Raw genomic sequence first — 25,320 nt, 5'->3', positions numbered from 1 at the left:
AGTGGGATCCTTCAAAAAAGTCTGCAGGGTCCACGGAGACAGTCTGTGCTGGTGGTGAGCAAAAAGGACGAGATTTTACCTTCGTGAAAAGGCAGCGATGGCGGACGGATTTCGGCGGCCTGATCCTCTCATCTTCGACGGCAATGTCGCTGAAAACTGGCGTAAGTTCGAGCAAGAATATGATATATTCATAGCCGCAGCACACAGTGACAAAAATGCTAAAACAAAGGCCTACATACTCCTCAATCTGGCGGGACCGGAGGCCATTGAAAGAGAGAAATCGTTCACATACGCCCCAGCAGTTGTGTCAGACCAAGGCGTGGAAATAACCGCAGCGGAGTCACGGGAAGATCCGACATGTTTGAAAAGGAAGTTCAAAGAAATATGCAACCCAGAAACAAATATCATAATGGAGAGGCACAGTTTCAACGTGAGACAACAAAAGCCAGGAGAAACGATTGAAGCTTATGTGACTACATTACGCAACATGGCAAAAACGTGTAATTTTGGAGCATTGCAAGATGAGCTAATCCGAGACCGATTAGTGTGTGGAATTAACAGTGATAGCATCAGACGCTCACTTCTCAAAGAAACTGAGCTGACACTTGCCAAAGCAGTGCGCATTTGTCAAATAAACCAGCTCACTGACCAACATAGCAAAATGCTAGCTGCTCCAAAACACGTGGCATCAACAAGTGTGGACGCTGTACAAATAAAGCGCAGCCACACATTTAAAAAGACTCACAACTTCAAAAAGAAACAAGAGAAAATGGCGACTGAAATCTCAAATTGCAGAAATTGCGGTGGTTCACACGCAGCCAAACGTGACCAGTGCCCAGCTTTTGGACAACAATGTCACACATGCAAGAAGCCAAATCACTTCAAGAGCCAGTGCAGGTTTGCAAAAGCACGCGCAAGAGGCAGACAAGTAAATCAAATATCAACTGATGATTCAGACAGTGATGAAACATTCACTATCGAGCACCTAACACTGGAGGGCGAGAATGGTCACAAGAAAGAAGGCTATTGTTCTGTTGCAGTCGGAGAGAAGATGCTAAAGCTCAAAGTGGACACGGGTGCGAAGTGTAACGTGATTTCTCTGAACACCTGCAAGGACATGTTTCAGCATGAGAAAATACAGCCACAAGACAAACAGATCAATCTAATCGCTTTTGGAGGAACAAAGATCAAGTCTGCAGGCACGATTACTCTCAAATGCAAATTAGGAGAAAAGAGCTATGACCTAATTTTCCAAGTTGTGAAACGAAATGTGCAGTCTATCGTGGGACTCAAGGACAGCGTGAATATGAAACTAGTTAGTTTCAGCAAAGAAGTTTTTCACATTGATGCAATTCCAAATGAAAGCTTTGAGGAGAAAGTATTTAAAAAGTACAAAGATCTATTCAAAGATGAGCTTGGGGAATTACCAGTGACCTACTCGATGAAGCTCGCATCTGATGCAGTCCCAGTCATCAACTCCCCACGACGCGTTCCAGTGCCAATGCAACAAAAGGTGAAAAGTGAACTCCGAAGAATGCAAAAACTTGGTGTGATCGAACCAGTTGACGTACCTACTGAATGGGTGTCGAACATGGTAGCCACTCATAAGAAAGAGGGTGACGATGTGCGTCTATGCATCGATCCGAGGGAGTTAAACAAGTCGTTAATGAGACCACACCATCCCATGCGTACAGTTGAAGAGGTTGCAGCACAAATGCCCGAGGCAACCGTATTTTCTGTCTTGGACGCGAAGAGTTCATTTTGGCAAATAAAGCTAGATCATGCCTCGTCCCTGCTCACAACATTTGCCACACCTTTTGGTAGATTCAAATTTCTGAGAATGCCATTTGGGATTAACACAGCTTCCGAAGTTTTTCAAAAGGCCATGGAACAAATCTTTACAGGTTATCCATGTGCAGTGATTGTCGATGATATCCTTGTCGGAGGAAAAGGGATTGAAGAGCATGACCGCAACCTCAGGAAAGTCCTAGATCGTGCAAGACAAGTCAAACTCAGGCTAAATCCCAAGAAATGCAAATTCAGATTGAAAGAGGTGGGTTATGTTGGACATGTTTTCACAGACAAAGGACTGAAAGCTGACCCATCGAAAATTGCGGCGATTAAAGATATGCCCCCACCTGAAGACAAGGTTTCTCTTCAGCGGTTCCTAGGAATGATTAACTATCTAGGGAAGTTCATTCCAAACTTGAGTGAACTGTCAGCGCCACTGCGCCAGCTGCTTCACAAAGACATTGTATGGAGCTGGACGCATCATCAACAAGAGGCGTTCATCAGAATCAAAGCGTGCATCACAAGCCCACCAGTGCTTCAGTATTATGACGTAAAGAAGGCAGTGACCCTCACCTGCGATGCATCTCAGTACGGCCTAGGAGCTGCATGCCTACAAGATGACAAACCAGTTGCCTTTGCATCACGAACTTTGACGGAGACGGAGAAGAAGTATGCGCAGATCGAGAAAGAGCTTCTCGCTGTTGTGTTTGCGTGTTACAAGTTCTATGATTACATCTATGGAAAACCAGTGTTGATTGAAACCGACCACCAACCATTGGTCACCATCCACAACAAGCCCTTTCACACGATCCCAGCGCGATTGCAAAGAATGATGCTCAGACTACAGAAGTTCAACCTAACACTCGTTTACAAGAAGGGTAAACATCTCTACATTGCGGACACACTTTCTCGCACGCCAACGCTAAACACTCCCCCATCAAAAGAGGAGCAGCGCGATTTTGAAGTCATGACGCTCCAACTTATTTCACCCAAACGTCGACAAGAGCTGGCAGGACACACAAAGACAGACCCAGTTCTTCAGACACTGACGCGCTACATCTTACAAGGTTGGCCCACACGGGTAAGCTGTGTACCTGAAGCGATCAAACCATTCTTTAGCTTTCGAGAAGAACTGACTGTTGAAAACGAGATTGTTATGAAAAATAACAGAGCCGTTGTTCCAGCTGTTCTACAGGAAGTGTACTTGCAGGAACTACACAAAGGACATCCAGGCATGGAGTCTACGAAAAGAAGGGCGAGAGACACTGTTTTCTGGCTCACAATCAACTCTGACATAGAGGACCAAGTAAAGTCATGCAGTGTTTGCAACAGCCTCAAGCCTCACCAACAAAAGCAACCACTGAGACTTCACAAAGTTCCAGATCTACCATGGTCCATCACAGCTACAGACCTATTCGAATGGGACAACAATAACTACCTCGTACTCGTGGATTCCTACTCTGGATGGTTCGAAGTGGACAAACTGGAAAACATGACATCGATGTGTGTCATCAAGAAACTCAAACGCCAGTTTGCAGTGCACGGAATACCTCAGAAACTATATTCTGACAATGGGACTCAGTTCACCAGTCAAAGCTTTCGTGATTTTTCTGAGTCATGGGAGTTTGAACACGTTACGAGCAGCCCTGAATTCCCTCAGTCAAATGGTCTCAGCGAGAGAGCTGTTCGTAGTGCGAAAAGACTACTGGAAACAACAAAGAGAGATGGAACCGATTTCTACCTAAATCTATTATATCTGCGAAATACACCCAGAGACAGTATCCTTGGATCTCCAGCTCAGAGACTGTTTTCAAGAAGAACACGGTCAACTTTACCTGTCTGCAAGAAGTTACTCAAGCCAAACGCAATAGCCACCAAAACTGTCAAGGCTCATCTCACGAAGAAGCGCAAAGCTCAAAAACAGTATTATGACAAGACCAGCAAGCCACTCACTCCATTGAAGGCAAACCAAGTAGTGAGACTTCAAACACAAAAAGGACATGACAAAATCGCTGTTGTACGTCAAGTTTGCAACGAGCCTCGTTCATACACGGTCGAGTCAGATGGAAAGCAATACAGACGTACAAGACAACATCTACTACCAGTGAAGGAACAACTACCTGAACAAGTCCCTGTGCAGTCCAATGGAATGAACAACCAACGCATGGACAAATCAGAGACTGTTGAAAAAGGAAGCGACACAATTGAAAGGACTGACATTGCTACACCAACAAAGGACAAAACCCGGAATGAACAAGAAACCACCAACCAAACTGAAAAACAAGATACAAGCCCAGTACAAAACAATGCTGATGTATACCGTACCAGAAGCGGCAGAGTATCAAAACCGAATCGTAAATATTTTGAGTGAGATTAATTTTCTGTTCCTGAAACTGTTGCTAATTTGAATCAGCCAATTATTAGCCTTCATGTGTGTTTAAAAAAAAAAGACTTAAAAGGAGGGATGTAGATCTGTTTATTATTTTGTATAACGTCCCAATTACTTAGCCATTCTAACCCGCTGTTATGCCACCCGTCCACAAGGTGTCGCGGGAGCTCGGTTGTTGATTAGCAAACACGATGAAGCCTGTAACACGTTCTTGGTGCTGCTGAGTAAAAACCACTTTCAAGCTCATCAGGACTGGTCTCTTCATATCAAAACTACAGTTGCTAATTTAAAGTACACGACACTGACAAAGGCGCTATCAAAAACAGCAACAGCGAGTCGTAGCTTGTTATGACGACGAACGTTTCCTTGTCCAACATTTGTTATTACTGCGCTGTAAAGTTTAACCGCGCTGTATAAACGAATACTAAAAAGGAACTGTGTATTTGTTGTTTCCCTTTAAAAGGGGGCAAGGCTCAGTGCTGGGAATCGACGTCATTTCGCCGTTTTACACACGTCCTGATCAATGAGAGCGAGCGAGCGTGCACTGCGTGCGCGCGCCGCGTCGCCTCTTCCAGGAAGGGATTATTTACGTGCGCGCCGCCGACACGTGAAAAAAGGAAACACACGACAAGACAAAAGAAGTTTGTCTGTTTTCCGCGCCGAGCCAATGGAGCGTTGCGGCAGATAGAAGAAGCCGAAGGAAGGGAAAGGAAGCAGCAGCGGCGGAGGCGGCGGCGGCGGCGGGTCTTGCGTGACGAGAACTTGTCCGCGCCACCCACGATATTTCGGAAAAAGAAACACTTTTTTTCCGGGAAGGAAAGATAGAAAGGAAAAGAGGGAAAAGTGGAAGAAGGAGAAGTTAACGGGAGATCATGTCTGAATCCCCCACGGCTGCAGCCAAGGTAACGACGCGCACCATCGTGGGGAGTCGGGGAAGGGTGGGGGTGGGGGTGGGGGTTCCGGTGTGGGTCTCGGGTCGGGATTCGCTTTGTATGGTCATCTGTTGCTTCTTCCCCCTCGCGCCACGCGTGGACTGCCAAGTCGTGACTGGCACCGACGCGCCGAGCTTGTGGGGGCTCGTTTCACACCACAACCACCTTGGACTTGACCATTAGAAAAATAAAAATAGAATCCACGTGTTGCCCACGTTGAACAGCTGGACTGCGTCAACGTTCCACGCGCGGAGGCTTCTTGCCCACGGCATCGTGACAGAACGTGTGTGTGTGTGTGTGGGGGGGGGGGCGTAATTGTGTCATGGTTTGTTGCTTTATTATTGTGTTATGATATTGTCATGTGGTTAAAGATAACACATTGCGCCGTCAGGAAGCTGAACGACTCCAGGATTTTTTGTTACTTATTTATCAATGTAGGGGACACTGCAAATCTCTCTCTCACGTTCTCCCTCTCTCTCTCTCTCTCTCTCTCTCTCTCTCACTTTCTCTTTCTCTCTCTCTCTCTCCCTCTCTCTCTCTCTCTCTCGGTTAATTTTAGGTCAGACTGACCAATTTATAAGACACTTTCAGCTGAGTGTCCTCCACAACTGAAGCTTTACAGTCACTCGATTAAATGCCGTAACCTAAAGGATGATGCACGTCAAGGCTGCTTACCCCCCACCCCCTCAAATGTTTCTGTTTGACAAGTCAGTCATGAGTATGATGTCATCGTAAGGAATCATCGTCTGTCAGCCCACCTCTGTTCTGCCCACAGACCAGTTCTGTCACTTGCAGGCCGTTTCATACAGTGGTGTTATCACAAGCTCAGTGACCTCCCCCCCTATAAAGTCAAAGCTGCATCAAGATGACTACTAACCGCCCCCAAACAACCCCACCCCCAGCCCCTCAGATCGAAAACTTATAAGGTCGGTTTGGATGCCGAGCAAAAGATCTGCATGAAAGAGGAAATGGAAGACTGAAAGATTGGTTCTTAGCTTCCACAGGAAATTCCTGGTCCATTCAGTTAGTGCGCGCGCACACACACACACACACACACACACACACACACACACACACACACAAAGTGACTGGGTGCCCGACAGCAGGCAGAGGGAAGAAGCAACAACCGAGCTTCATTTCCTCTTTAAAAAAAAATTTCAGCTTCTTGTTCTGCTCTTGCTCAGAAACGGAACCCAGCGCTGGATAAGCTCACGTTCTAAGCGATGCTGCTTAACAGCGATGCCTGCCCAAACGCTGTGCACCCAAAACAGCCCCCGCCCCTCCTCCTCGCACCCCCACCGGACCCCCAAGAGAAACACACACATTTTAGGACGTGACTTCTTCACGGTGGTCTTGGTTGTCTTTTCCACAGGGGAAACTATCCGGACGAAGCAGCGCTGAGAACTTGTAAACATTTTGCTCCGGGCGGCCAGTCGAAACGGTTTGGAACGACGCGTTTTTCCCATGACAAGTCTCGGAGCCGTCCCTTGGTGTCACAACGACACCAATTCCAGCCACAAATCCATCAAACATCCGCATAACTTGAATTTGAGCACAAAAAACAACCCAAAACACCAAAACATGAGGTGCACCTGAATAATTAAATACAGTCCAATACAACAGCTGCCTTTTCAAAAATAGGCCCCGGTACCTCACACCGATACTTCACACGATACTTCACACCGATACCACTTTACCAATATGATTTCCGGGCAGGTAACATAGGAGCCATGTCAGCCGTGTGGTGATACTTTCAAAAGCATTGTGAGCTGACTGCAAAAAATAATAACAATTAAAAAAAATGTCAGTCTTGGTTTGATTTATTTTCCCGATTGTCCAGTATTTTATTTGAAGAGTTTACACACAAAAGAAATAGCATCCAGTGTTTGTATGCCCCAGATGCTCCCTTCTTCTTCATCGCTTATATCTACTATATGTACGCATTTTAAATAGAGCGCCCTTTAACATTAAAGTGACATGTGTGGCAAGCCTGTAAAAAAAATCTGGACGTTAAAATATTCTGAATAAAGGGTCCTATTTGAGTGAAACGTTTGCCGCGTTCAGGGAAAGGTTTGTGATTTTGAACAATACTCGATTACAAACACCCTTTCATCACAGCTGCAATGCAGTCTGTCACAGCATCGTCAAGTATCTGCGCTCGGGTATCGGAACTGTACGGAAAACGTACTCGATCTGAAACAACATGCTGTCGGTTTATTTTCCCGATATCATTGAACGGATAATGTATGTTTACTTTTTCTGACTGGCCGAGCGACATATTTTTTAGCTGCACTGCAGAAAAAAAATGTGTGCCATGACAAGCCAATGTATCAGTCATGTATACTGACTGACTTGGTGTGGTGGCTGCATGACATGAGGCGAGGCGAGGCAAGCCTCTGAGTGTGTGTGTGTGTGTGTGTGTGTGTGTGTGTAATTGGTGTGGTGTGGGGGGGCTGTTTGGGTTCAGAGCCGGTGGTGGGCTTGGCACATTTTGTGAGCCTGGCTTTTGTCTCTCTGTCTATTCATAGCAGGAGAGGCACTCTTTCAGTCCTTCCGCGAACCCGCTGCCAAACTCCACTTCCTCCCCCGTCCATGCTCCCGCCCCCGTCCATGCCCCCGCCGCCAGGCCAGGCAGCCGAATGGAGGACAGGCCCGCCAGACTGGCCGCACACCTGCGTGAGTCTCACACACACAATTCATGCTGTACTACTTGAAGCAGATGTTGGCTGTAAAACATCCTTGAAAAGTGACCCACGCCAGTCTAGCACTGATCATGCACGTGTCACATGACCCCCCCCACCCCCCCAAAAATTGAGGAAATTGTACTGTACGGGACCAAAAAAAAAAAAATGAAGCCACTGTAACATTATGCTCAGTTTTAACAATTAAGGAAGTGATCTTGAAGTAGATTGGCCAAAACAAAATGATTGACTTGTAAGTTTTGTTTTTGCACCACAGCGCGGCGGGACGGCGCAGAGAAGCCGGAGCTCGGCACTGTCAAACAAAAACAAAACTGCGGAATTGCGAATGCAATGGGAAGAAGACAAAAATGAGGTCCTGTTGAACTCATTCACTCCCAAAGACGTTTTTAAACGTCTTTTTAGACTTGGTCCAGAATTGGCTGGTACTGAATGAGTTAACACGCGTGCGGTTTTATGGACGAGATCTCAAGAGTGACTCATGTCGTCAAACCAGTTGAGTCATGTCAATACTTTAAAGGACTTTCAGGCTTTTATCAGGAAACGATCAGCGGTTTGCCACCCCCTTGTTCAATACACTTTCGATTTTCATCTCATCGGCATATTCATTGCCCCCCCCCCCACCACCCCCGTAGCTAAAGGCTACGTTAAAAGCGAATGATCTTCGGAATTACAGTCCATCCGCAAAAATTATTTTAATGTCTCGGATAGCACGTGAATAGGCAGGACTGTCTTCGAGATGTTTTGATTGGCTTGTCATTGAACGGCGTTAACAAAGTAACTGAACGTTCAGGCTGTAGTAAGCTACTGTGTCACGATCAGGTTGCCCGAAGTTCAAGGAAGTAGTAATTGTCACCGAAGGCATAGTAGCGTTATTTACATTCAAATAACATTTAGGAAGCCCTTTTTTTTGGGCAGCATGCCAGATGCTACAACAATACAAAGTGCGTAAGCGTGTTCGAATGGGCGGGGCCAAGCGCTGACAAGTGGCTAATGGTAAACGCGCTAGTAGAGCTAGCAGCTTGGCTCCGATTAGAAAGGAACTAGTTCAGAAGTACACTCAATGTAACCGTGCAGCCTATTATTTTCCCCAAAAGCGACCGGCGATATGATATTACAGTTCCGTATCGATTGAAATCGGATTGGAAGTGAGCTGCAGGTAAACACCGCTATATTGATCTTATTGCTTCACCAACAGGAGAGCAGGTGGGGTTGGCGGGCTGCCAAGAGGTAGTTGACTCAACGTTCAATGAGTAACTCCGCTCAATGACCGATACATCCGTCAATAATTAACTTTTTTTTAAAATTTTCTTTTCGTCCATGTGGTGAGCTGAGGACGTTTGTCAAGCCATCGGCTGACACTCACAGGAAACTCTTCAGGCATTGTTTGAGAGAAAAAAAAAGAAGGAAGGAGGGGTTTTTGCTTCTGTTTCCTGTCAAGTAAAGGCGATGGGGTCACTTCCGCGTGCTCTCGTTGGAAGTTTGCCGCGGTCGCATTTGAAACGCGGTTACTTCACGCCGACCCGGCAGGAAGCGATAGCTTTTTTTTTTATTTGTCGAGCTCCAACACCTCCGCTCGGCCTTCCTTGGCAAACATGACTGTGGCCGCAAATGAGGCGTCCGCAAGAGTGAAGGAAGAGAGGAGTAAAAAAAAAAAGGGGGGTGGGGGGTTGAAAAAAAAGAAAGCAAGAAAAAGAATGAGGGAGGAAATTGCAGTGTGGGCAGAAATCCGCCTTCTCCATTTCCTGGAGAGGAAGTAGATTAGATGGGGCGGGGGAGGGGGGGATTCACAGACAGGCTCCTCACACTGAAGAATGCTCAGAGCATTATTAACCTTGTCAGGCACTGCAAACCCCCCAATTAAAAGAAGATACTTAAATGTAATCACATTGTCGTAGCGTTCAATGGATTGTACCGTTGAATGCCCAGATAGAACCAAACTTTTTTTTTTCCATCTCGATCTTGCAAAGGCGGTTTAACCCTTTCAGGGACAGCGGCCACTACAGACATTTTTTTTTCTACAAAATGTAATCTGTATTACAGTTCGGGCTCAGCAATATCGGCCAAATTTCATATTTGGATACTGATGCCAGATAACTGCAACGATGTCATATTTTTTTTCTTTAACCACAAAATAATCGGAAAGTATGTGCAAAGTGTGTTTTTTTAAATTTGACTTGTCGGTTTTACTGATTTGTCATTGGAAGTGAAAAAATCGGCATTTAAGTTCACATGTTACTGCCACTACGCTTTTAACGCTAAACAATGTTATGCTCCAACACAACTGCTTGGATGCGTGCGTGTGCGTGTGCGTGTGTGTGTGTGTGTTAGAACAAGGCAAAAACACCCCAGTCACAACCTCACTTTTGCTGATTTAAATGTGTGGGTTCCCTGCATTGTGAAGGCTCCCCATATTGTATGTTGCATTGCCTCCATGTTTTTGTTTTTGTTTTTTAATCCGCAAAAAAAAAAGATAACGTCAGTCAAGGAAAACACAGCTTGCTCCAGAAATAGTACAAGGGCGATAATCATGAGGAAAAGTGTGTATATATTGAAAAGGTTGATTTTCAAGATTATCTTGCATGTTCACGTTTTGCTATTTGTACGATAACAATTTATCACCAAGCCCTAATTACCATAAACGACATCCGATTTATTATGCATTGGTCTTATACCAAATTGTACCCCACCCCAAAATAAAATGCGTCGCGTGAAATCAGAAACGAGAGCGCAAACTGATCCGTGGCTTTATGAAGTCCACTTTTCATGTCGTATCAAGCCAGACGTCAACATGTGGACGACCACTCACGCCTTCGCTTCCTGTCATATTTCCGCCAACTTCAAAGTGTGCCAAACGGAACGTGTCACAAGATCCCCGATCGAAGCGACGTCCATGGCAACAAGAACCGCCTGTTGCCTCGGCGTGCGCGCGTTACTCGCCACGCGCATGTCTGAGTGGGTGGATGAGTGAATATTTGTATAAAGCACGTGTAGGTGTAAGCGGTGAGTAACCACATAGAATTGCACCACTAGATGCCCTCTTGCTCTCTCTCTCTTTTTATGTTGGATGTCACGCATTGCACTTCATCGGCATGGTGTGTTTCTGAGGGGAAATTTCCTGCCCCTGGAAGCCGCTCTTGTCCTCAGGAATTTCCTGAGTGGGCAGACAGTGCTTCCTGAATAAATGTTGTTGTTGTTGTGAGTGTGTGTGTATGTGCGTGTGTGTTTTAACTTGCTCGCTCTCCTCTGAAAGGGAAACTGTTCTCACATGCCAGAGAGTGAGCTGAATGGAGCCCCCCCTGCTCTTCCTGTTCACGACACACTCCGCATGATGTTTTCAAAAAGGGGTGGGAGATGAGGTGGGTTGAGGGGGGGGGGCGCTGGCCGGTTTACGGGGAACTTCCTATCGAACACACTCACGCTCCAATCGGATGAATACTGGCATTGCTGCTAAAGACAGTAATAAGCATGCTCCACTATCACGTTACATGCGATAAACAAAGTGAACAGGATTTGCAGGTAGTTTCTGACACTGCCGCGACACAATACAAACAACATTTTGTGCAACTGTACCAAAGGAAATTAGACAGCGGCACTCAAGTGATGGCTAATTATTTTCGGCGTTTGTTGGTTTATTTCCCCATCACCTGAAAAAGCTTTTCTTTTTTTTTTTGAATGAGCAATGTTACTTAGTTAATCGGCAAATTGACAAAGTGGATTTCTTTTTATGCACCCAGACAAAGTTTAGGAACTTTTTAAAATTCTTAAACTAGTTCCAACACCGATTTTGTGTTGCAATTGGAATTTTCCATATGAGCGAAGAAAGCTAACGTGGCTAACAATGTTTTCATGATACAAAAAAAAGGCTACGAGAGGCTGTTTTTTTTTTGGGGGGGGGTGGCTAATGTGGCTAATAATATTTTTGTGATACAAAAAAAAGGCTATCAGAGCTTGTTTTTTGTTTGTTTTTACAGCTAATGTGACTAATAATGTTTTCATGATACAAAAAAAAAAGCTACGAGAGGCTGGTTGTTTTTTGACAGCTAACGTGGCTAACAATGTTTTCATGATACAAACAAAAAGGCTAGGAGAGGCTGTTTTTTGACAGCTAACTTGGCTAATAATGTTTTCATGCTACAAAAAAGGCTCAGAGAGACTGGTTGTTTTTTTTTGACAGCTAACGTGGCTAATAATGTTTTCATGATACAAACAAAAAGGCTGTGAGAGGCAGGTTTTTTTTGACGGCTAACGTGGCGAACAATGTTTTCATGATACAAACAAAAAGGCTACTAGAGGCTGTTTTTTGACAGCTAACTTGGCTAATGATGTTTTCATGCTACAAAAAAGGCTGAGAGGCTGGTTGTTTTTTTTACAGCTAACGTGGCTAACAATGTTTTCATGATACAAACAAAAAGGCTACGAGAGGCTGTTTTTTTTGGGAGGGGGTCGCTAATGTGGCTAATAATGTTTTCGTGATACAAAAAAAGGCTAAGAGAGGCTGTTTTTTGACGGTTAACATGGCTAATAATGTTTTAGTGATACAAAAAAAGGGCTAAGAGAAGCTGTTCTGAAGCTTTTCCCCCCCCAATTATTCTTAAACTAGTCTGCCCTTGCTGTCTTTCTTCATCCCGGATCCACTTTTTTTGCTTGTTAACTTTTTTTTCTTCCCGACCTCCTTCCTCCCTTTCTTTCCTCCTTCCTGCCTTCCTTCCCTTTATTCATGGCCCCCTGACGTCCTTCCTTCCGTTGCTTCAAATGACTTTTCAGCCTTCTTTCCTTTCCTCCCGGCCAAAATAAGAGTTTATTTTTAAAAAATCCCTCCACCGTGTCTTATAAATGTTGCTTTCACTGAATACAAAACAACATTGGCGGCATTGTAAGTCATTCAGGCATCGCTAACTGAGGTTGAACTGCGTGGATCTTCCACAAGTTGCGACAAGCTAATCGCCGTTTCACCGAAGTGTCATTCGAATGAGATGAAATATCAACATGTTAAAGTATGTCACAGATTTTGACCTCTCTCGCTATTGTCGATGTTTGCGTTTCATTGTGGGGAAGGTGGCGCACAAAATGCTGACTCAGCTTGACCGTGTTCACTTTGAGTGCATGCACACAAGAGCGGGGCGGAAACAGACGATATTTTTTCCCCCCCTTGTTGACGTAGTTCGCAAATATATCAAGCATGGAAAAAAAGTGAACAAAAGAAAGAGTTGGAAGGGGCCTACAAGAGCTGGCGTGCTCCGGGTTTCTTCACAACAAACAATCAAGAACAGGTCGTGCTACTTCCTGGCCATAAAAAGCTGCGTGCCATTGATGATGCGTTTTATGTTTGTTTGGACTGGACGCAGTCCAGTTCTGCTGGATGGGGACAAGCGCTTTCAAGAGCGCATATATATGACACAAGGGGCTAGGGGGGCGGGGGAGAAAGTAAAAGTGTGTGTCTGTAAGCACTTGTATGAGCGGAACAAGCAAAGGGGATGTACGCCGGTGAGGAAATGACTAGCTCGCATGGCCACATGTCCCTGAGTCAGGGTGTCACAAAGTCCCTTCTCCCTCTTAATTATTCCCTCTTCCTCCTACTCGGCTGAGAACCCCCCCTCACCAGCCCCTCGTCTTGTGAGATAGCGACGCCAATGTCCGCCTACTTCTGCTTTGAGAGGCAAGGCAAACATTTACCAAAGAACGGCGTTTGGAGCAAAGTCCCAGCTGTACTGATAGAGCTGTGTTTGTTTTTATTTATCCAGCTGAAGCCCGTTCACACCGTGATGGCCAAGGCAATTGGAGTACCAGTATGTGTATTTGTGCAGCACTCGACTGCCTCGACATAACGGTGGATGTTTCAGTGATGGTTCAGACACCAAGTTTGTGTTGCCATTGGAATTTTCCATATGAGCGAAGAAAGAGAGGCTGTTTGTTTGTTTGTTTGTTTGTTTGTTTGTTTTGTTTTAAATGGCGGCTAACATGGCTAATAATGTTTTCATGATACAAAAAAGGCTAAGAGAGGCTGTTTTTTGGGGGGAGGGGGGTACGGCTAACGTAGCTAATGTTTTCATGATACAAACAAAAAGGCTAAGAGAGGCTGGTTGTTTTTTGACAGCTCGTGTGGCTCATAATGTTTTAGTGATACAAAAAAAGCCTACGAGAGGCTGTTTTTTGTTTTGACAGCGAATGTGGCCAATAATGTTTTCATGATACAAGAAAAGGCGAAGAAAGGCAATTTTTTTGGTGACGGCTAATGTGGCTAATAATGTTTTTGTGATACTAAAGAAAGGCTTAGAGAGGCTGTTTTTTATGGCTAAAGTGGCTAATAATGTTTTAATGACACAAAAAAGGCTACAAGAGGCTGTTTTTTGTTTTGACAGCGAACGTGGTTAATAATGTTTTCATGATGCAAGAAAAGGCTAAGAAAGGCAGTTTTTTGGGTGACGGCTAATGTTGCTAATAATGTTTTTGTGATACAAAATAGGCGAAGAGAGGCTGTTTTTTTGTTTTAGCTAACGTGGCTAATAATGTTTTCATGATACAAAAAGAAAAGTGGCATAGTAGGCCCAAGTGTTCATCCAAAATAAATTCGTATAAGCCACTGCCATCGTGACATGTCAATTGATTATAAACCTTTCACAGATTTGAAACACATTTAAAAAAAAATTGTCAATAGTATGCTAACTGATTCGGTCTACTATCTGCTCATGAAATGCTACCGTTAGCCAAAAATGTTGACCTCCATTGGTCACCTTGTCGCTGTTGGACTTTCGGCTTAAAAACCAGTGTGGGACACATTTGTAACAGCATCGCGTCGACCTAATACGATGAATGTCAAGTTCAACGGAAAATCTAACCATTTTTTTTTTGTTACTGGTAAACGGGGACATCGTCGTAAGTGGTGGTCTGTAAGACCATGTCGTACAAATTAAATGCAGACGACAGACAGACTGATGATCCCCCAATGTCGAGCATAAATGAGCCTTGAGACGTACAACTGCTTCTTGTCACTAAGGTACACTCTCGCTGTCGCTCTTTTTCGGGCTAATTGGACATCCAGTATGGTCCGGTGACGAAAAAGCAGTACAAAAGCTTAAGTTGGTAATATGGAGCCCGGGCAATTTTTTTTTCTCCAGATGAGCAACTTTAAGCTTCTCTGTAGGACAAACCTCATTAACCAGTCCGGTTGCCAGCGGAAAGTCAAGAGCTTCTGTCACGGCGACAACGAAATGAGATAGCGGTGATCTCATCGTGGCTCGTTCCCCTCATCCCCCCCCCCCCTCCGGCGTTGCCTCGGCAACGAGCGCGCCTGTGTATCTGCATAGGTCTTCAGCCCCCCCCACCCCCGAGACACCACCGAGGGAAACTTGCGTGTGTCATCGCAAGATTGGGAGCCCACGGTTTTGAAACACATTAAAACATAAATCATGATATTCAAACCGCCCACACTCTCCATAAGAAGTTTAAAAAGTCCAAATAAAGAAAGTATGACATAATCAGCCAATATATCGCTATGCTGTAAAGTTTAAGGAGAAATAATTGTAAGAGTCAAATGATTTGCATGTAATTAACATTTGCATTGTTGGAAGTTTTAAAGGACCAAAAAGAATGTTAGAAAGTGATTTTCGTTTTTTAAAATTAATCGTGCGATCAATCGTTTATCGGAATGTGCCCCCCCAAAATTTGAAATTAGCCGGGCTATCTCGTGAGTTTAGTTAACCCTTTCAGAGACTGTGGTTACAAGAGTGGATTTTTTTTTCCATGCCTAAAAAGGAATAAAAACACTTGAGTAAAACACTCCTGAGGTAGGTTCTCATTAATTTTGCGCAGAAGGCTTCATTTACACAAAACAGACTCATGACAGACCAGAACTGGAAAATCGAGAACAAAACACCAATTTTTTTTTAAACATTTGCATTTGCATTTATTTTGCATGCTACTAAATTCGAATGCGTGGTAGCAAGTCGTGCCATCGTTTGTCTCATGAAAGCAAGCAAATGTCATGGAAGTGAATCGGAATGACTTTGCGATTGACCCATTGCGACCCTCTCTTTCATAGCCACGGTTAGACGAGTTATGTGACGTCCCAGAATAGGTACGGTGGCCCCGCTCTGAACTCTAGCCTAGTATCGGTTTCCTCTTCTGTTTGTCTTTCTAACCCCCCCAGCCCCCCGGCCCCCATTGTACATCTTTGCGGCAACGCTCCCCTTCGTTATTTTTCTTTCCGTCCATCTTTCCCACACTGACTTCATAAGCCTACCGGTTGTGCTCTTGAACCTTCCCGCTGGAAGTTTCCTGTGCTGAAACGAAGCTCGAGCTGGATTACTTCCTGTCGAAATGTGTTGTGGGACAGGTTGTATTTTTTATTTTATTTTTGGTAACCTCCCCCTTTTGCCTTTTTCCTTCTCTCCCCTCGCATGAGTGCTCTCCTCTTACTTCCTCCTTTGGGCTCGGCACAGATGGCCGAGAGCAACATACCGGATCTAAGAGGGCTTTTTTGGCAGAGCGGAAAGCGCCGCTCGCTCTTTGGGCCCTCTGGAGTGAGCATGCCGGCGGCCCTGACCCCGTGACCCGCTGCCGCCTAACAGGCTTTGCTACCCAAATAAGTCGGCATGAGAGACTCATCCGGAGCTCACTCGGGCAGGAGGGTTTAACAAGTTTGAAAGAAAGAAAAAAAAATGGAATTCCGACCCCCTCACCTCTGAATATTGCAATTAATTGTTTTCAAGGTCCTGATACAAAAACAAACAAAAAAGCAAAAAAAGTAACCTGTATCCCAAGTAATGATTAAGTAAAAAAAAAAAAAAAATGTCATTCCGACCCCCTCACCTCTGAATATTGCAAATAAATTTTTTTCAAGGTCCTGGTACAAAAACAAACAAAAAAACACAAGAAAGTAACCTGTACTCCAAGTAATGATTAAGTAAAAAAAAAAACTGTCATTCCGACCCATTCACCTCTGAATATTGCAAATTAATTGTTTTCAAGGTCCTGATACAAAAACAAACAAAAAAGCAAAAAAGTAACCTGTATCCCAAGTAATGATTAAGTAAAAAAAAAAAAAAAAGATGTCATTCCGACCCCCTCACCTCTGAATATTGCAAATTAATTTTTTTCAAGGTCCTGGTACAAAAACAAAAAAAACCACAAGAAAGTAACCTGTACTCCAAGTAATGATTAGGTAAAAAAAAAACTGTCATTCCGACCCATTCACCGGGAAAGGGGGGGGGGGCGTTCGGGGCGAAGGGAGACGTGTGAGATGACTCGTCGTGCGTCTGCTTGCGTGTAGGAGGAGGAGTGGGGTGAGGGCTGGGGGGGAAGGAGAATAAGAGTTGAGAAGGTCAGCCTGAGTCACAATGCCAATCATTGAATTACACACAGGGGAAAAAAAATACATGGCAGGAACGTGTTTGTATTGCAATTAATAAATAAGAGTGTGGGGGGGTGAGAAAAAATGGGGGGGTGAGAAAAAAATGTGTCATGCCTCGGCAGACAGTGTGGAAATGACAACCAGTCTGAGAAGTTCACCTCGTAGGACGGATAACCAAAGTCGCCACTCGAAGTACACGATTGGAGAGACGGCGCAAAGAGGCGTCTCAACAGACGACTTGAGACAGACAAAAAAAAAAACCGCGGGACGCTCAAATCCGTTTTGCTCTTTCTTATTTTTGAAGAGATTGCCGTGTCATGTCATCATTTTGAGTACACCAAAGATCCATTGCTTCCCGTTTCTTCCGTTTCCTTTCCCTTCAGGATTTGACGCAATTAATAAAAGAACGAGGCTGGCCACAGTTTTCGCATGCCGCACCGGTTTGCCCTTTGTTATTCGTTTTCTCCCTTCTCCTCTTGGATTCTTTTTTTTTTTTATTCCAACGTCCTCGCCCTGTCTGAGCGACTTTTCTTTATCACCGCCGTTCCCGTAATTGCTCCCTCCTTTTATCTCCACTTCCTCAATATCCTCTTTACTGCCTCTGCCTCCTTCCTTCCACCCCTCACTCCCTCCCTCCCACTCACCCTTACCCCTCTTCCTCCTCCTCCTCCTCTCCCCTCATCCGGCCTTTCCGTCTTCCTTCCTTCCTTCCGCTGGCAGCCAACCCTTCCTTCCCCGCTGCGTCGACTTCACTTAACACCCCCCCTACCCCCCCACCCCCACCCCCCCATCCGTCAACGTTACTGTTTGTTCCCCCTTTTACCAACTTCTCCTTTCCTTTTACCCCCCCCCCCCCTCCCCCACCCCTTTGCAGGTTTGCAGCCGGTGTTCTGGAGCAGGGACGACGTGGCCCAATGGCTGCGATGGGCCGAGAAGGAGTTTGCCCTGCGGCCCATCACCAGCGGCTCCTTCCAGATGAATGGAAAAGCCTTGTTGCTGCTCACCAAGGAGGACTTCCGCTACCGCTCGCCGCACTCTGGTAACCCCCCCCCCCCACACGCCCCTCCTGACTCCGCCTCCCTTTCTCTTTAGAAACAAACAAACAAAAATAGAACATACAATTCACCACTCTTAACTCATTCACTCCCAAAGACGTTTTTAAACGTCTTTTCAGACTTGGTCCAGAATTGGCTGGTACTGAATGAGTTAATAAACTGGACTATTACTTCAAAAGGGGTAAGGTAAAATGAGTCGAGTGAAAATCATGCCCCCCCCCCCGCCAAGTTCCTGAAACATTAGCTCGTTACAGCTTGAAAGCGACATCAACAAATCAATAAAGTCATCCAAGAGAGGACGCTATTAGTGCAAGCCTGCAAAGTGGGGTTTGGAGGAAGTAGCGGACAGTTAATCAGGAAGTACCAACCTCAAACCGTTGCCTCGGCAACACCGGTAGCCGGGCGGTTGAAAGCAGACTGCTGGATTTCTTTTCAATATGAAACGGGAATCGAGAGTACAAGTCGATGACTAAGGTGTGATCCAGTCAACGGCGCAATAAGACGACTTTGTGATGCATCGAGACGAATGCTTCCACAATGTCGTTCGAGTTGCAATTAATCAACTTATTGACTCACTGTAAAAAAATAAAATACAATAAATAAAATCTATATAGAAATAAATGTGTACGGCACTTTTTGTTTTTTGAGAACCAAATTCTTCTTCCGCTCACATTTCCTTCTTGTGGGTTTGTTACAATTCAACTGTGCTTTACTGGCGTGACATTCTGTGATGGAATTATGATTGATGGGTCATTTCCTCTCTCCGTGCTTCATGTAACTAACTATCTTGAACTGTTTTCTGCCCCCCCTACTCCAATCTAAAATAGGAGGTTGTCCAGAGATCAACCCGATGATTAATCTGTACTTTATTTTCCTTCTTTCATCGCCAAATTGGACGAGAAGTTATAATTTGCCGATCGTTTATTTGGTTTAAATGGTGCACTTCAAAGTGATCCGGATCCTCTTAAATCAGGAAGCAGCAATTTTTCCGGTCACCGGCACTCACCCCGCTTAAAAGTGAGAACTGAAAGTAGTGTGTGTGTGCCCGCCCGCCTGCGCATGTGTGTGTCCTCCATCACTTCCTTTATGAGACTCATTTCCTTGTGATGGTAAAAGCTCTATATTATTATTTTTTTTTTCTGAGCAGTCAAACATTAGCTCGTTGTTCCTTCTTCTTTATGCAAAGTTATTTGTTAAACCTGTTTTGGTCCCATTTTGCCGCCGAGAAGTCAACACGACGCTGTTAATCATTCAGTTGAACTTCCCGTTTCGGCTTTGTCCTCCGCCGTATGGGCCACTTCAAGGAGAACGACAGGGCTTGTAAAATCTCATTTAGTTCTGTCCACATCAATTGAATGCACGCTACTTGAGTCTGGATGCCACGCTAGGGAGCACAATTTGGCGCAACACTCAATCGGCACAGTCCCCTCCAAACGCATTGGAATGGCAAGGTCAATTCTTTGTCATCGTACACCGAATCACTCAAGCGGGGGCGTCAAACTCATTTTTTGTAATGAGTGGTTTGGTGACAAGAAAATGCTGACAATATTTCTCTTATTTCTTACAAATGAGAAGTTGAAATTTTGGTACAGATTTTAGCAAGAATCACGGAAGTTGACATGTTTGATTTACTTTCACGGCCCACATAAAATGACGTGGCGGGCCAGAATCTGGCCCCCGGGCCTTGAGTTTGACACCCGAGGAATACTGCGCGACTTTCAGATCAAAGGAACAGATATGAGATCGAATTTCAGACTCAGAGCTTTTGTTTGCTTGTTGCTTTGCTCAACTTTTGTTTGAAGCCGTCCCGCTTGTCAAGTGAGCAAAAAAATCGGAACAGCGACTTGACCGGTGTGGCTCGGGACGCTCAGGGCATCGACGGCAGCCGGTGAAGTCGATTCGGTCGCAAGCGAGATGACAGTGATCGCTTTGTATACAGTGATGGATGTTTTAAAGTGTAAATAAATAATAAATACAGTTGAGTTGAGAAGTGGGTGGCAAAAAAATAAAATATATACCTGTATATATTTTTAAAAATAATTGACCTTGCTGTTGTAATTCTTTGGGAGGGGACTGTGAAAAGCCGAACAGGCAAAAGGTCGTGATCCTTCCATTATTACGCAAGCTTCACGCTGCCCAGAAATCACAGAACTCATCGTCTTCCTTAGAAATCTGCATTTGTGACTTCCCGTTTTCTAAAAGTCCATCATATGACAGGTGATCTTTATTTTATTTTTTTGCCCCCCCCCCCCCCCCCCCCCCAGGTGACGTCTTATATGAGCTGCTGCAGCACACCCTGAAGCAGAGGAAGCCTCAAGTGTTCTACCCCTCTGGCTACTTCCCAGGCAACTCCTTCCACTTGTTGCCCGAGAGCTCAACGCAGCACCTAAAGCTCGAAGGTCAGCACCCCCCCCCCCCCTCCCCCCACGTCACTTGACATCCCCGTGGTCCGACCAGATCGAATTTCAAAGTCAACCGTCACCAATGACAACCGTCGCCACCAAAAGCTTGACTTTGCCAGTGTCAAACCTGTTCCACGAGGAAATGCGAACACACACTCCTGGAAAGCATAGCCAAAAATTCGCGAAGCCGCGTGCGGAGATGGCACTGTTGGAAAATACCAATCGGCTTACTCATTTGGGGGAAGTTGATTGATTGGAACGAATGGTGTGCGCAATTCACGTCACCTCAACGGCATAAAGCGTAGCTCACGTCTTTGGGGTAACAGTGACACCTAGTGGGGACAGTAGCAATAACACGCTCCCAAAAAGCCGTTGAAAGCACCATTCTTTGTTTGACTACTTAGTAGATAAATTCGGCGGTTAAGAAGCGCAGTTCACATGCTTCGATTCGTTGACATTAAATTTGTCCGATTTCTGATTGACTGACTTTTTTGTCGACTCCGCCCGCAGAATTTTGTGACAGTGTCGGAGTGAACGCTGAACGCTGAACGCTGAACGCTGAAAAGTCATTGTTGATTTTCTTTTATTTTAGCATCAGGCTAATCTATAAAACCAAAACAGAGCATACATCTGATTTAATTTACTGCATGTTTGTTTAAAAACCAAACACACACACACACACACACGCACAGGACGAGAACCTGGCAAAAAAAACCCCGATCTCATATTAAAAGTTCAAACTCGTTCAGCCCACCGTTTGACCCCCCCACCCAAAAAAAATGAATGTCAGTCAAAGCGCATGAGGTCACATTGTTATTAATGTTATTAATCATGTAACAGTGGTATGATATTGCTCACTGAAAGCAGAAACAAAAGCATCACCCAGGACACTGTGAAGCAATTTTACACTACTGGGCAAGCCAGTTTTTGTTTTGTTTTTTTTTTGGCACATGCAAACAAGTTTCCGCACATCAAGCTGTCGTTGTGCCAAATTAGCCTCAGCCTCATGGAGGAACACGCACAGTGAAATGAATCACAATGTTGAGCAGTCGTCGCAATTATCTTGCATTGTTCTGACAATAGCGCCCGGAGTTTGGCGACAAATTGCCACGCCGCGTTGGCCCAAATTGCTACTCCACTGCTTACCCGATCGTTGTCTATGACAGAAACGGTACGCCGGGCGCCATGTGCTACGGAGCCCGTCCCCCAGCACCCGCCGACCATCGAGTTGCGACACCGCTCCCGCTCGCCCCACCACCCGCCGCCGCGTCAATCCCCCCCGGGGCCAAACCACCAACATGCCGCCGCCGAGGACCACATCCAGGCCTTCTCCCAGCTGCCAGACAGCAACCACCACTTGCCCGAGGACGCGTACCCTCTGCCCGTTTCCCCCAGCGCCCCCAACGGCCGCTGCGGGACCCCCAAGGAGGCGCCGAGCCTGGGCAGCCCGGGAGGCCAGGAGGTGGGCCCGCCTCGAGTCATCCAGCTCATGCCAGGAACCATCATGAACCCTGTGTTCACGAACACGAGCAGGAGCGGCGGCGGGACCGCCTTGGACTTCAGGCACGGCCGCGGCGTGCATACGGAGAACGGCCGCGAGGCCAAAGTCGACAGGACTCATCAGATGACGTCGGCCCACCAGCCCATGCCGCAGCATCTTCTCCAGCATCAAGAGGAGGCGCTCTACAGGAACTTTCTCATGCCCGTGTCTCCGCCGGAAGACCACCAAATGCCGATCGGGCGGATAGCAGGTAAACTGCTTTGCGCCTTCGGATGAATTGATGAAAAAAAAAAAAGTATTTTCCAAATATTCTATGTTGGACACTTGCCGTGGGCATTTTTGAAAATTCGGTTTATTTTTGAAAAGGCAAATAATTGTGAGGGAAAAAAAACAATTTTTTTTAAATAAGAAATGCAAGTAAATTTTTTGTAGATTTATTTTTGCCGTATTTTTCTTGAGCACATCATGATAATATATTTTCCATAATATGATATGCAATATAGTACCTGTAATATTGATGAATGACGGGTTAGGTTCACCAACAGATTGATTTTTAAAAAATCCAATTTTTTCATGAAGCAGTTTTTGTGCTTTTCCATCTTGTGTGCCTGCCCAGGCCACATGGTGGCAGTATAAAGCACACGAAAGGCTTTACTGTTCATAGAGAAGATGCCACTCCTCGCCCAGTTCATCAGTACAGCACTAATATTAGCTGATCTACACAGAAGATAAAGAATATATGACTGGGGCTTGTTATATTCTGCTAAAAAAATGTTTTTCTAAAGTCGCAAACTTTTTTTTTCTTTTGTGGTTGTGATATAAAATGAAGCAATTGCCCGGATGCAAGGGCCCACAACATGTGTAATGCCACATTCTGGTTTCACTTTGCGTGCTTTTGCGAAGGCATTTACATACAAAATGATGGTAGATGGTCTAATCCATATCCATATTGCTTTTATAGGTCAAACTTAAAAACAAAAAAAACAAAAAATAAAAATATCTCAAAAACCTGATGTGCCAGGAAAAAAAGTAAAGATTCTTTTTTTAAACTAGTGTCAAAGAATGATTTCAGGACACATAAAGCTATCGCTGAGCAAAATATGTCGTCATTTAATTCAACCCCCCCCCCAAAAAAAATATTGTGATGGCAATCTAATTATGCTTTCTTTTCAAGGTCCTCTTGTCATATATTTTAAAAAATCTGTTTTACAAGAATCAATATCCAAATCATTATACATAATTATTGTACAGAAATGTTTTGGTTATTCTAAAATAAAGGCAAATGAAGCCCTGAATTAATTTGACGGACACTCAAGCGTGGTGTAAACCAAGTTAGTCAGTCGCAAGTCGGATTAGAACGGTCTCACGAACAAATGCGTGGCTTTTGAAAAGAAAAAAAGAAAAACAGATGTAAATATTTGCACTGCAATGCTCAAAGCGCGAAACTCGACACGATGAAAATAAATATACTGTACACAACATATATGTCAATAAAAGAAAACAAAAAGACCAAAGTAAAGCAGTTTTGACTTTTGCCACGCGTAGAAATTCCAGCCATCCGTTCTGAAGCAGAAAACGGCGCAGCTTGAAAAAGAAAGACCTCTTGCAAATTTGGCAAACCACATCAACCAGAGTTGTTGTGAATCACCCTGCCAAATTTTAGGCTTCAATATTCCAAAATGAATGTCCAAAAATCAAGCTGTCTCTTTCCAACACAGAGGTTAAGTGGAAATGTAAAAAAAAAAAAGAAATTGATAATTCCCACGGCATTTCTTGTTTAACTGATGTGGATTATGAAAGAACCGCTATTTTGAAGAACCGCTACACAACAAGAAACGAATTGAGGATTAGAACAAAACAAAAAAAAGAAAAAAGCCCGGAAAGCCCATTTTTGTCCCGTTTTCCCCATTACGACGTTCAAATCCACCGGGCGCAATTGCTCATTGGTTCAGTTGTTTTTTTTTGTTTTTTTTTTATTTCCCGGCAGACTGCCGGCTCCTGTGGGACTACGTCTACCAGCTCCTGTCAGACAGCCGCTATGAGAACTACATCCGCTGGGAGGACCCGGAGAACAAAATCTTTCGCATCATGGACCCAAATGGCCTGGCCAGGCTGTGGGGCAACCACAAGGTAAAAAAAAATAAATAAAGGAAAATATAAAAATAAAGGACTCCGTTTTGTGGATTTGAGTTTGATTTGTTTGATTTAGATATTCTGACCACCTGGCATTTCTTTGGGTTTACAGAACAGGACCAACATGACATATGAGAAGATGTCACGAGCACTGAGACACTACTACAAACTCAACATTATCAGGAAAGAGCCCGGGCAGAGACTTTTGTTCAGGTAAAGAACGCTTTTTGTTTCCCATAGCCTTTCCGTTAACGGTGACAACCGCGTAACAAATCGATGGTATTGGCGTCGGGCAGGTTCATGAAGACCCCAGATGAGATTGTGAACGGCCAGACGGACCGCTTGGAGCACTTGGAGTCCGACACGTACGAACAAATTTACATCAAAGAGGAGTGCTGAGGAACTTTTTCTTTTTTTAACTACTGCAAAAGCCGCCGATGCCTTTTCAAAGCAGCTTGAACAATCGTCGTTGAACCTCAACGGTCAACATTTGCTGATGGCAGTCCCCGATACAGAGATATTCAAATATTTCCAAAAATGCCTTTGGATAATTGACTGTAGGTTTAATTTGTCTTATGGACAGCGCTGAATATATATATATATATATATATATATATATATATATATATATATATATATATATATATATATATATTGTGAACTGCAAAAGCAAGCCAATCACTTTTTGTGCTTTTTTTCCCCTCTTTTTTGTAATTTTATTTCACATGCATTTCCTGTGGCATTGTGCGTGTGTGTTTGTGTGTGTGTGTGTGTGTGTGTGTGCGCGCGCGCGTGTGGGTGTGCAGGATGATTTGACGACAGAATAAACTTTTTTTTCTAATCGAACTGCAGTTTCTTTTTGTGAATTTTGCGTTGAATATAAATAAATAAATAAATTGCGGTGCAATTTACAGAGTCGCCACTTGAGGGCATTGGTGTACAACTTAATGTGAAGCTTTCCAACACAGAAACGCATCCAGTTGTTGGAATATGGCAAATGATTGACTATGATCTATAGTTAAAATGTGAGTTTCCGAATCGTAAAAGGTGGTTTCAAATCCAACCA

General features: G+C 44.5%; 1 protein-coding gene across 2 annotated transcripts; it reads left to right on the top strand.

The window, feature by feature from the left end:
• The first annotated feature begins 4,458 nt into the window (after window positions 1-4,458).
• etv6 (ETS variant transcription factor 6) lies at window positions 4,459-24,910 on the top strand. 2 transcript variants are annotated; one of them, XM_052055238.1, is made up of 8 exons: window positions 4,459-5,082; window positions 7,644-7,788; window positions 18,038-18,202; window positions 20,483-20,617; window positions 21,787-22,371; window positions 24,109-24,251; window positions 24,367-24,467; window positions 24,551-24,910. In XM_052055238.1, the coding sequence occupies exons 1-8, from the start codon at window positions 5,053-5,055 to the stop codon at window positions 24,651-24,653; spliced, it is 1,407 nt and encodes a 468-aa protein (XP_051911198.1). In that variant the 5' UTR covers window positions 4,459-5,052; the 3' UTR covers window positions 24,654-24,910. The 2 variants fall into 2 exon arrangements, with proteins under 2 accessions (XP_051911198.1, XP_051911197.1); XM_052055237.1 differs by having other exon boundaries at window positions 7,641-7,788.
• The last annotated feature ends 410 nt before the right edge of the window (window positions 24,911-25,320 follow it).

Source organism: Hippocampus zosterae, chromosome 21, assembly GCF_025434085.1.
Source record: "Hippocampus zosterae strain Florida chromosome 21, ASM2543408v3, whole genome shotgun sequence".
NCBI lineage: Eukaryota > Metazoa > Chordata > Actinopteri > Syngnathiformes > Syngnathidae > Hippocampus > Hippocampus zosterae.
The sequence above is the reverse complement of the archived record's forward strand: the minus strand, read 5'-3'. Positions and strand labels throughout refer to the sequence as shown.

Bases quoted from the DNA above. Each gene is read 5' to 3' on its own strand.
- etv6 (XM_052055237.1), top strand. From the start codon at position 5,053: ATGTCTGAATCCCCCACGGCTGCAGCCAAG. The intron at 18,203-20,482 runs GTAACCCCCCCC...CCCCCCCCCCAG, and splicing joins CTACCGCTCGCCGCACTCTG to GTGACGTCTTATATGAGCTG. The intron at 24,468-24,550 runs GTAAAGAACGCT...GGCGTCGGGCAG, and splicing joins GGGCAGAGACTTTTGTTCAG to GTTCATGAAGACCCCAGATG.